Consider the following 11,362-nt stretch of genomic DNA (forward strand, 5'->3'; position numbering starts at 1 on the left):
ATGTTTGTTGGCAATTTATTGAGAGTGCAATCCCCCGAAAGGTATAAAGGTTTGTGTATGGATTATTCTAAGATATATCCAAGGCACAAAACTCTTGATTATTTCTAGTATGAAAATCAAGATGAGACCAATGTGTGATATGTGATAGTGGCTAATTATCTGATTCCAACAGTGCCATATCAAAGACTGGATTTACTGGAAGAGTATTCAGAAGGAAGTCTTCAGAATAGACTCTAAATGGATCCTTCTAGTGATCATTCTGCAGAAATCATATGAAGCATCACAAGATGTGTATGATATCGCAGAATGACTGGCCACATGTGAGTTCATGTGGAGATTCATTCGAAGCACCTATCATTATCTACCGAGATAATGTCACTTGTATTGCGTATGAGTTATATTTATCCTCATAAATTACAGAAATGTAAGAAGGTAATTTGCAAGCATAATATTGTGATATGCACAGTATATGTACCAACAGCTGTATTCCATAATTAAGTTTGTGGAATTGGTATGAGACAACATTTAGGTTTGCAATGTTGAGGGGGAGTAAATCCCTAGTTATAACTCGTTGATGATCTTCCGATCACTGATATTGTACTCTTTTTCCCTTTATGAGTTTTCCCTAAGGTTTCTCATATAAGGTTTTTAACGAGACAATATAAATACAAGTGCGGACGTATGACACCTGGTTTCTCCTTAATTTTTTCCACTGGGTTTTTAAAGGAGTTTTCGGTGGCATATCGTTATAATATTTCTCCTCAATTATTCCCACAGGGTTTTTTTAGGAAGAATTTTTGAATTGCAATATACAGATGACGAATTGATCAATGGGGAGTGTTGTGAAATAAAAATATGTGATCAATTGTATTGAGAGGGATGCCTCCCAGGAGGTGTCTGTTGGGGAAGAGGTGTCTCCCCAACACACTCCTTCACCCTGTATATAAGTGGGTCTCCCACATTGCAATCAAATAAGAGATTCATTTGCTTTACTTCTTTGTGTCTCTTCTCTCAATACTACAACAGTCTCGGTGACTGTGACCACCACACCCAACCATCCTACTATTCGCATCGCACTACCAGTGGCAGTTGCAGTCCCCGCCTCCCGCCATGGCCTCACCTCCGCGCCCCCTACTCGGCCTCGCCCTCGCCGCCGTCCTCCTCCTCCACCTCCCCCCGCTCCTCGCATCCGCCGCGCTCGTCCTCGAGGACGGCTACACCGTCTCCACCGCCGCCGACCTCAACCCGCGCCCGCCCTCCGCCGGGGCCCAACCCTACGCGCTCCTCCCGCGGCCGCGCGCCGGGGACCTCCTCCTGCTCGACTCCACCGGATCCGCGCTCTACACGCTCGCCCTCCCCGTCTCCGCGGGCGCCGAGCCGCGGAGGCTCGCGGGGGGTTTCGGCCGCCCCCGCAGCGTCGCCGTCGACGCCGCCGACAACGTGTACGTGGCCGACCGCGACCACCGCGCCATCCGCAAGGTCGCGCCCTCCGGTGAGTCAGTGCGCTCGGCCTGCCGGTTCCTTTGGTGGATCGTTCGTGCTAGGGTTTAGGGTTTGTGAGATGGGGACCTAGCCGTGTGAAGATTGAAATGGTTGTGCGACCGATTAATAGGGACCTCTCGTGTCACGGCCCGCAATTAATGACCATGTTGGAACCTTCGGCACCTGTCGCTTCTCTGGCCATCAGGTTGGGTCGGGCATGCTAATGTTGTGGACTGAAATTCTCCTCACGCTTTCTCTCCTAGATTGAGTTCCTCAGGACACTTTATACTACTGAAGATGAATTGGACAATTTAGTACCAGCGCCATGGTTCAGGATAACTGTAGTAATAATTGGTTAATTCGCAAACCCCATGAGCACACCACACACCAACTATTCATGGTCCATAGTTCGTCATGAGCCCACCATATTTATCTGTGCTTCTGACACTTCAGTTCCAGTCTCGCGGTCACCACCGCCAAGCTGTGCCATTGCAAAACTAAGGAATTCTATTCAATCTTCTACTACCTAGGTTTTTCCCATTTCCTACCTGCAGGGTTATAATGCATCCATATATATGTAGTAATGCTATGTAGAGTTACTCAGACTTGAGTGCATGAAAAAGACAAGTTATGCAAGCATTTTTTGCCAACAATGTCTCATCTCTGCTGATTTGTTCTGTAAATCTATAATTGGTAGGTTATACGACTACGATTGCTGGAGGGTACTCGGCAGGGACTGGTCGCAGGGATGGACCTGCGCAGAATGCTACCTTTTCCCCAGATTTCGAGCTGGTTTATGTCCCCAAAATCTGTGCACTGTTAGTCGCTGACAGAGGAAATCGATTGATTCGGCAAATCAATCTAAGGCCGGAAGATTGTGCGCATGAGACACAAAAAGGTTAGTGCAGATGGGGTTTCAACCCTGTTTTACCATTTACCTTCATATTGTTTCAGTCATGAACTGCTCTGGTTTTGTTCTTGCTACCTGGTATATCAGTAAATCTGTAGCTTTCATGATCAAGTGAGCTGCCTCATCTGGATTAGCAGGGATTTACATAGGTCCATGTCTGTAATCATAAAACTTATATGCATACATAATTATGGTGTTTGTGTCAAGTTAAGGTGTCATACAGTTCAGCACCTTTACTAATTATTTACTTCTGTTTTATTCAAATTATGTTATGTTCGTTGTTTTGGAGATCGGAGTGATGAGTACAAGATACTTCTCTTTTAGGAGTGTTGGGTCAAAACACTATTTTCCCATTTGTTCTGCACATTTTGCTAGCACTACTTGCTACCGTGATAGTTGAGATTCTGTTTGCGTAGATTTTATATTTCGTTGACTATTCTACATTTCTGCTGATACCATGTTGTCAAAATTGCGATGGTCTCACACTGTTATTGTTTACATGGACTTACAGGCTTGGGAAATACAACTGTCTCAATCATTGCAGTATTGGGTGCGCTGTTTGGTTCAGTTATTGGGTTCCTAGTCCGGTATTTTTACCCCTTCCATGTGAGTCTGAGACTGCTTCCTTTGTTACTTCTGAAAATATCGATACAGTAATTAAGACAGTGTAACCTGAAACATGTAGGCAGGAAGTCTCCATCAACCGCTTTTTCAGCAGGGTACAGAAGCAATTCAAGAGAACCCAGAGGAAGGCCACACTGATCAGCTTCTCCGACATAAGAAGCGAAATTGCTAACTCCATGCTTTATGCCCTCCTTCTGAAACTAATTAGAGTTAGTCGTGGCTATCTTACTGTTGTGTTACCTAGTATTAGGCTAGAGCGAGGAGTTCCCTGTAAGCCTTCTCCTTCTCTTGATGTAGACAAGTTCGGTGCTGCTCCTTCTCTTCTTGATCTAGACCAGTTTGGTACTACTACTACTGCTACGACTGGTCTTGCGAACGAAGCATTGCCCTCTACTGAACATTCTGGGGATTTCATCGGCTTTGATGGCGACAGCGATACAGATGAGGGTAATGAATCCGCCTGTGATGGTAGTTTCAATACCCAGGAAGAGAATAAAGAGGCATCACTTGACAGGGATTTATGGACGCTCTTTGATAATAAAGGCAGCTCTAAGAAAATAGATAGCATGATTGAGTCCAACTTATTGGACTTTTCGGGTGAAGACAAGTATGGCAGCTCAGGTGTTAACTATTCTGGTGTAAGCAGGAGGAGGTCGCATGGAGATAGCAAGGTTCTCTAAGCTCGCTACTACTATCGAGCAGGCAAGGTGGTCTAGAGGTGAATAAGTTGTTTTTGTATCTAGCAGTACCTTACTATTGCTGTGCGTGCTTAAATAACTAAAAGTGGACCGTGTCAGTATTTGCTGTGCTAGCGAGGGCAGGAGATGTAAAGTAACTACGTATGAAAGCCATGCCATTCTCTTCTGTGGCTGTGGTATGTATGAACCTATTGTTGTCTTATATGTGTATAATTATCGTTCATTTTACTAGTTTTTATATTGTTTAAGCCGCTTTGAATTTTCTATGGTGCACTTCTTCTATTTGTCGTTAGTCCACCCACCAACTCTTGAGTGTCTCCAGGTAAAAAAAGAACTCCTGAGTGTCTCCTTGCGCAGAGAATGGGTGCTTGTTTTCATAACTAGAAATATTACAGCATGTCATGCCGATAGCCCTGTATGGATTCATGGGGAGCGTTCACTAAAACACTTCATAGGCACCAAGTGTGTGCATGAATATAGGCATCACAGAATGAATGACGTCTAGTCGAGGCAAGAGAGATGAGCAAATCTTATCAGAAGTTCGGTAAAGACAGCAGCCAAAACATTGCATTTCTATCGGTGTTTATGCACTGTCTAGCTTAGCTGCTTCGGTTAAGAAACATACCACAGTAATGTGCTTATATGATTGTGCATTGTCCAGCTTAGCTTGCTTCCCTTACGAAACAGAGCACATGATTGTGCTTATATGTACCAGAAAGCTTTGAAAAATGCAGGCGAACTAAACCTTCGAGCACGACCTCAGCAGCTTTGACAAAAATATATCCCCTTGCAATGGCAGATTAGACTCTCCATATTGTGCCCAGCTTATTACAAGACGAAGAACTGAGCCTAGAACCATTGTCTAGAGGAAGGAAACACACTACAGACTACAGAAGTAGGCAGCACACTACATCACATGGATTAGGCGGAAAATATGTTGAGACTCATAGTGCAAATCTCCAAGAAAATTTTAGAAAGGCAGCACAATAAAATACGGCAGGAGATTATATTTGGACGATCACTATTAAGAGGAGCTGTGGAGCAAGGCAACGGCAGCACAAGCCAAGTGTTGTTTTTTCACACGCAAATTTCAATCAAGAGCACTCCTTCCCTACAAAAAAAAAAAAATCTCTACCTAACAATATTGGCCACCAAACTTCTAATGGTAAACTTGAATTTGGAGTTCTTATGGGTGATTCATGTTGGCTAGTCTAGCTGAGCTCGCTCCAAAGCAGACCAGAGACCAAATCAAAAAACAAACGCATTTTACTTTGCTTGAAGGAAACCCATGATTGAGATTCTATGTACCAGAAAATTTTGGAAATGCAAGCCAGCCAAACCAGCTTTGAGAACGATCTATACACTTGCATTGCCAGATGAGACTTTCCAGACTGCCCAGCAGCTTACATGACAAAGAACTGAGCCTATAGCCAATGTCTAGAGAAAGGAAACACAATGAAATAGGCACAAGACTAGAAATTAGGCAGCACACCACACACGCGAACTAGACTATTTAATTCGGTGACAACCAAACGCTGCAAGCTAATCAATAAGAGGAGGAAAATAAGTTAGGACTCATAACACTAAGTTTCTCCAAGAGAAGTTCAGAAAGCCAACACATCAAATAGGGCAGGAGATTAGATTCAGACAGTCACTAGTAAGTGAATGAAGCAGACAGCAGCAAAAGGCACAAGCCAAGGGCTTTTCTTTTGCGCCGCAAATTTCGATCAGGAGCACTCCTTCCCTACCAAAAAACTACCTAAATATCCGCCATCTGACTTCAAATGGCAAACTTGACCTTGCAGGTTCTGACTGTTGGTGGTGATTCATGTTGGCTAGTCTAGGATTCTGGGCGACACATTGCAGATTAGGACCTTTGGTATGTACATGATCCACAGCTAGCGAGTCCAGCTGGTGGCTTACTCCACATAATCCAGCACATCTCGGAAGGTTACGCGTCCCTGGCTGACAACCTCCGGTTGAGATGAAACACCGCTTACATTCTTGAGTAATCTGATTACTTCAGCAGTATCATCCACATAGTACTTTGCTTTGCTTGGCTTTTGGCCAACAGAGCAGGCAAGGACCTCCGGAGCTGTCGTGAACACAGAACTGGAGGCCTTGCTATTGATGCTTTCAAACATGTCCTCATCGGACCGATCATTGCCAATGCACATCAGAAAATCTGGAGCCTTCCCATTGTTGATCAACGTGTGAATTAGCTTGTCTACAGCAAGCCCCTTGCTAACTCCCTGTATGAGAAACACAACTTTCAGTTAGTGCCAACCTTCGCAAAACATGAGTGACAAAAAAGAAGACAAAAGGTATCCAAGTTGCATAAACCTGTGGTTTGACTTCTACAATAAAATGACCACACTTCACACCAACTGGTTCATTCGATAGCACCCTCTCAAGATGGTCCACTAATTCCTTTGCTTGGCAGGAACCAAAATCGTGGTCCGCATCCAGATAGTGCCATACTAGAGCACTTTCCTTTGCCTCTATGAAGGATCCATCAGTTGTTTCAGTGTATACCTGCATGACAGGTTCAGCAATATGCTTCCATTCCCGGTCTGGAATTGAATAGTTTGACTCCCATTCAGCAGCTTTGTTCCATCTGAGAAACAAAGAGTGTTCAATGTTCATACAAAGTACTCAATACTATGGAAATATGCAATGCCGTATGGAGCAAAAGAACTGTTGAGAGGAGTACCTGACAAAATAACCATGTTCCGCGGCAATACCAAGCTTTTCACATGGATTAAACCACTCATCAAGTGAATTCTGCCCTCTTCCGCTGACTATAAATACATCGTTCTTTGAGTCATCACATAAGCTGTTAAGAATAGAGATTACTTCTGCACTCGGAGATTTGTTGATTGATGATTGAGGCACGAGTGTGCCATCATAGTCAAGAAATATTGCCCTTCTGGTAGCCTTGTTATAAGAAGAAACAAAGTGCTCCAAAGATAGCTTTCTGAAACCAGGAGAAAGAGCAATAACTCTAAAATTCAGACCAAACCCAATAGCCCAACACCTCCGGCTATAGTGATCTTTGCATGCCCGTTCAAGATCTTGAATAAAGCTGCGTGCCCAGTAAGCAACATGATGAGTACTGACATAGCGATAATGTTTCTCATGTCGCAGTCTTTTCTCAGATTCAGTCAAGTTTGTTGCATGGTGTAAAGCATCAGCAACATCATCAACACTCCAAGGATTTACCCTGAAAGCACCACTGAGAGATGGGGAGCAACCAACAAACTCTGACACAATCAGTGTGCTCGTGTGATGGGAGTTTTTCTCAACACCTCTGAGCTTATCCATCTCAACATTTCCCTGCCGACAAACAGTGTACTCATATGGCACTAAGTTCATGCCATCCCTCACAGCATTTACAATGCAACAGTCAGATGCAGCATAGAATGCAATCTTTTCAGAAAATGGAATACTATAGTCAATGAGGACAACAGGCTTGTAATCTGCAGAACCATACTTAACATTAATCCTTTCAGCTACAGAGCTAGCTTCTGTTATTGCTTCCTCCACATCCTTCCCTGAGCTTCTTGCTGGATTGACAATCTGTACAAGGACCACCCTCCCTCTAAGATCTGGATTCCTGTCTAGTAGAAGCTCCAACCCAAGCAGTTTTAGACTGATCCCTTTGAAGATGTCCATGTCATCAACACCTAACATCAGCATCTTGCCCTTGTACCTTTGTTCAATTTCTTGAACCTTGCTAACTGTGGCGGGTGAATTCAAGATGGACTCAAGCCGCCCAACATGGACACCCACTGAGAGGATCTTCAAGCTCACTGTTCGGCCAAAATACTCTATTCCAATGTAACCACGTTTTGATTCATAATGCAGTCCTAACAATCTGCTACAACAAGAAAGGAAGTGGCGGGCATAGTCGAAAGTTTGAAAACCAATGAGATCAGCATTAAGCAATGACTTCAGGATCTCATCCCTTACAGGCAGTGTCCTATAGATTTCTGAGGAGGGGAAGGGACTGTGCAGGAAGAAACCTAGCTTTATTCGGTGCAACCTCTTTCTCAAAAAAGTTGGGAGAAGCATGAGATGATAATCATGAACCCAGACACAATCATCATCTGTATTGATTGCTTCCATAACTTTGTCAGCAAAGATTTTGTTGGCTCGGACATATGCTTGGAACAGGGAGCGGTCAAAGAGCTCACCTTTGTCAAGACAAATTGGGAGCATATAATGGAAAAGCGGCCACAGCTGCTGTTTACAGAAGCCATGGTAGAACTGCTGCTGTAGGTCAGAAGGGAGAAAAGTGGGTATGCAGCGATATTCTCTAAGAAGTTTCTGTGCCACATGGTCCTGCTCACTGGGGTCTATTTGAACCTTCAAACTGCCCACATAGATAACATCGGTCCCATCTGTAAAACCATCTTTCAGTTGCATGAGTAGTGCATCGTCATCTTTTGAGAAAGACCATTGCCCCGCTTCATCTTTCATACAGTTTAGGGGAAGGAAGTTGGCCACAATTATTTTCCTCTCAGCAAAAGATGTCGAACCAACTAAATCATCATCACTTCTTGAATCCCATTCAGGATCAGTTATAATGCCAGGAGAGGTCACCACACGAGGAAGAGACTTAAAAGGTTGCCGGAAGTCAACCCCATCTCCAGCGCTCATTTCTAGAAGATTGGAGTAAGACTTTGAAACCATGATTCCAAGGCCTTATGCAGAAACTAAAATATTGAGAAGCACGTTTAAATCCCTGTTACAAAAAAAATGAACAGATCATATTAGCAACCTCGACAATACCTCACTTCGCTGAATTCAAGTTAACATGATTAATCTGGATCCATTGTAATATATATAATATAAAGCACAAGAAACCATTAAATAAATAAATAAACCAAGATTATGATTTAATATTAGCACTTTTGCACAATCATTGTTTAAAATAATAGCCTGTCCACATTTCAAATGCATACTCTTGTCAGTAAGTAACCTAGAGCACCATAAGGAAACTGGAATAGGTTAAGTATGTGACTGAAGTAACTTACTGCATTCAATCATAAATTCAAATTCAGAAGCAACAAGATGTGGATAAACTTCGACACAAAAATACTATCTCATCTCATAACCAAGCAACAAAAATTAGGTTTGCACACACGCTCTGTCAAGGTGCATAGGGCATTTTTCAATTGGTTAAGATAAAACTTTAAACAAAAACCTACTCCATTAGTATGTAGTTTATGTGAAGCAATGACGTCAGTTTTATGTCACATAAACTACAATAAAAAAATGGAGTAATTACTAGTAGAAGCCCTGCCTTTACCAATCAAAATACGCAATATACTTCCGCAGGGAGTACTACTACATAAAATTATAGTGCAGGTGTACGGAAATATAAGAAATATTTTCATTGAAAGTACAAATAACACTCTGTTCCAGTGCAAAAAATGTTATAGATACAAGCGCAGCACCTCAGCATATCTTCAACTGATGGTGCTATCTTACAATATCTTAAATCCCCAAACATCCAAAACAACAGCACATTTACCTTCAATGGATAAGGACCACCGTATCCATTCCAAAAAAGCTAATCACAAGATGGACCACGCACCCTACCATGAAAACACAAAACTAGAAATTCAAGGACCACCCTCCATCAGCATGACACAACTACTACTTATTTCAATCTCACCGAGGACAGCAGCCTACAGCCTCATGCCACGCTGCCTGCAATACTACTTGGCATCCCAATCTAGAGCCTCCCCGGGTGTGTCATTATGACAATCAAACCAGTTCACACACAAATTGCACAGCCTACTTGGCTAGAGCTGGCCTACACTAGGCAAGATACTAGTAACACGGCAGGGCAAAACGGCCATGGAAACTTGATCCAGCATCCCAACCAGCTCACCCTGGCAATACTGGTGGCACCGTCAAGGCAAACGCATCTGTGCTGTGTATCCAGAAACAGAACATGCTTGCAGTAAGTATCCAAAAACAGTGAAATGCCTACTGCCCAACATTTAGCAGGGAGAACCATCTCTTATCAAAGAGGTTTTCTGATTAAATTCAGACATACTACACAACACAATCTAGTGAATGTGATTTCGAGGACAGAACAAACAAGATGCATGAGTTTATCTTGGTGAAAGGCAATCAATAGATTTACATAGTCACTTTTCATAGTAACGAAGAGACGCAGGAGCAAGACAACTGTACAGCTGCCTGCCTTCAAATGCTTAACAATATATACAGGGATATGCCTGAACAATATCAAATCTGGCGGTGGTTGATTTGTAAGACCAAACGAACTGAACTAAGAAGAAACAGAATGTGCAGAGGATCTAAAACCACACCCTGAAATAACTCAAACTGAAGATGAATTTGCGGAGAGTGTGGAGCACATAAACAAACAAAGTGACAGCAGATAATGGCTCCTTTCCGGCTTTCCCCTGTTCATACCCCGTACACCACCCTTCTTTCGGCCAACCAAAAATAACAGTTGGGCCGCATTGTCTGCTCAAATGCAGTAACTACAGACCAAAATACCCGAGAAAAAAAAGTACTCGAAATATAGGCAGGATAAGTCCTAGGATGGGTTATATAAAAGGAGCATTGATTCTTCTTTAATTAACCTTTTTTTTGCGCTAGAAATCTTTCGAAATGCAAACTGTAATCAGATCGATTTTCTCCAAAGCAAAATAAACGGAGATACGCAGCAGAACGGAACCGCAATCAACAATCCCGAACAGCGGAAATCAAAACTCCGCCTCGCCCAAACAAAGATCGCCACTAAGAAAAAGGAAAGATACCAAGAAACGGGGCCGAAAGAACTCCCAAGATCGAACCGCTCCAAACCTAGGCCGCCCCCAAAGAACATCATTTCAACCGAACCAAGAAACGAAGAGGATAGGCAAGGCGTTTCTCACCTAGATCAACGCGCAAGGCTGGTTCGAGGTACGCCACTACACTGCTAGCCCCCGTCTCCGGTCTCCCCACTCTGCTCCCTATGAAATTCCTGGCTTCTGCTTCCTCCCTCCCTCCCTTCGATTTATCACTACACCCAACACCAAACCACAGCTGAGAGAGAAAGAGGGAGGAGGAGAGAGGGGAGAACGCAAGAAATGTGGAGACGGGGACGAAGAAAAAATGAGGAAATAGCTCTGAATTGGTACTTGAAGCTCAAAGGTTTTGCAGGTAACCCCTCCACTTAGGATGGATGAGAGAGAGGGGCAACAACTACCCCTAGAGGTTCTCATATTTACGCCTGTGCCATTAGAGATAAGAATTGCCACATCTGCGTATTAAAATAGTATACCCCTGTTGCCTAGTATGGTCCTTCCATCGGGATTCCTGCTTTTGAGCAAATCTGCCGATATGAGCTTGCTGCTTCCATTTTTTTTAAAAAAAATATCAGTATGCATAAGTTGTTTTTTATTTTAGGTAACGAATTACGGCATTATCGAAAAAAGGCAACGAATTATAGGCTTTGATTTGTGATGGGATCATGTTCAGCCATAAGAATGCAACCAATTTGAGGATAAGAACGAATTAATTAGGTTTGGAAAATATTTGTGGCAAGTTATGATGTAGGGAATTAGTGCAAATATATCATAGTTTTGTGTAATGTCCTATGATTGGTATGCATGAAAATCTA

At 43.0% G+C, this 11,362-nt stretch overlaps 2 protein-coding genes across 2 annotated transcripts; one reads left to right on the forward strand and one right to left on the reverse strand.

The window, feature by feature from the left end:
* The first annotated feature begins 1,110 nt into the window (after positions 1–1,110).
* On the forward strand, positions 1,111–3,945 carry LOC124684635. Its single transcript, XM_047218908.1, has 4 exons — positions 1,111–1,492; positions 2,180–2,380; positions 2,904–2,998; positions 3,082–3,945. The coding sequence occupies exons 1-4, from the start codon at positions 1,111–1,113 to the stop codon at positions 3,694–3,696; spliced, it is 1,293 nt and encodes a 430-aa protein (XP_047074864.1). The 3' UTR covers positions 3,697–3,945.
* A 1,319-nt stretch (positions 3,946–5,264) lies between these two features.
* Positions 5,265–10,887, reverse strand: LOC124684625 (probable alpha,alpha-trehalose-phosphate synthase [UDP-forming] 9). Its single transcript, XM_047218904.1, has 4 exons — positions 10,635–10,887; positions 6,428–8,461; positions 6,058–6,331; positions 5,265–5,966 (listed from the first exon to the last, which is right to left on the reverse strand). Exons 2-4 carry the CDS (start codon positions 8,407–8,409, stop codon positions 5,634–5,636), a joined length of 2,589 nt encoding a protein of 862 aa, XP_047074860.1. The 5' UTR covers positions 8,410–8,461; positions 10,635–10,887; the 3' UTR covers positions 5,265–5,633.
* Between the last annotated feature and the right edge of the window lie 475 nt (positions 10,888–11,362).

The sequence above is a fragment of the Lolium rigidum genome, chromosome 1 (genome assembly GCF_022539505.1).
Source record: "Lolium rigidum isolate FL_2022 chromosome 1, APGP_CSIRO_Lrig_0.1, whole genome shotgun sequence".
Taxonomy (NCBI): domain Eukaryota; kingdom Viridiplantae; phylum Streptophyta; class Magnoliopsida; order Poales; family Poaceae; genus Lolium; species Lolium rigidum.

Excerpts from the sequence above, each read along its gene's own strand:
- LOC124684635 (XM_047218908.1), top strand. The coding sequence starts at position 1,111 with ATGGCCTCACCTCCGCGCCCCCTACTCGGCCTCGCCCTCGCCGCCGTC. Across the intron at positions 2,381-2,903 it reads TGCGCATGAGACACAAAAAG|GCTTGGGAAATACAACTGTC; the intron begins GTTAGTGCAGAT and ends ATGGACTTACAG. Across the intron at positions 2,999-3,081 it reads GGTATTTTTACCCCTTCCAT|GAAGTCTCCATCAACCGCTT; the intron begins GTGAGTCTGAGA and ends ACATGTAGGCAG.
- LOC124684625 (XM_047218904.1), bottom strand. The coding sequence starts at position 8,409 with ATGGTTTCAAAGTCTTACTCCAATCTTCTAGAAATGAGCGCTGGAGAT. Across the intron at positions 6,332-6,427 it reads GAACATGGTTATTTTGTCAG|ATGGAACAAAGCTGCTGAAT; the intron begins GTACTCCTCTCA and ends TTTGTTTCTCAG. Across the intron at positions 5,967-6,057 it reads TTGTAGAAGTCAAACCACAG|GGAGTTAGCAAGGGGCTTGC; the intron begins GTTTATGCAACT and ends TTTCTCATACAG.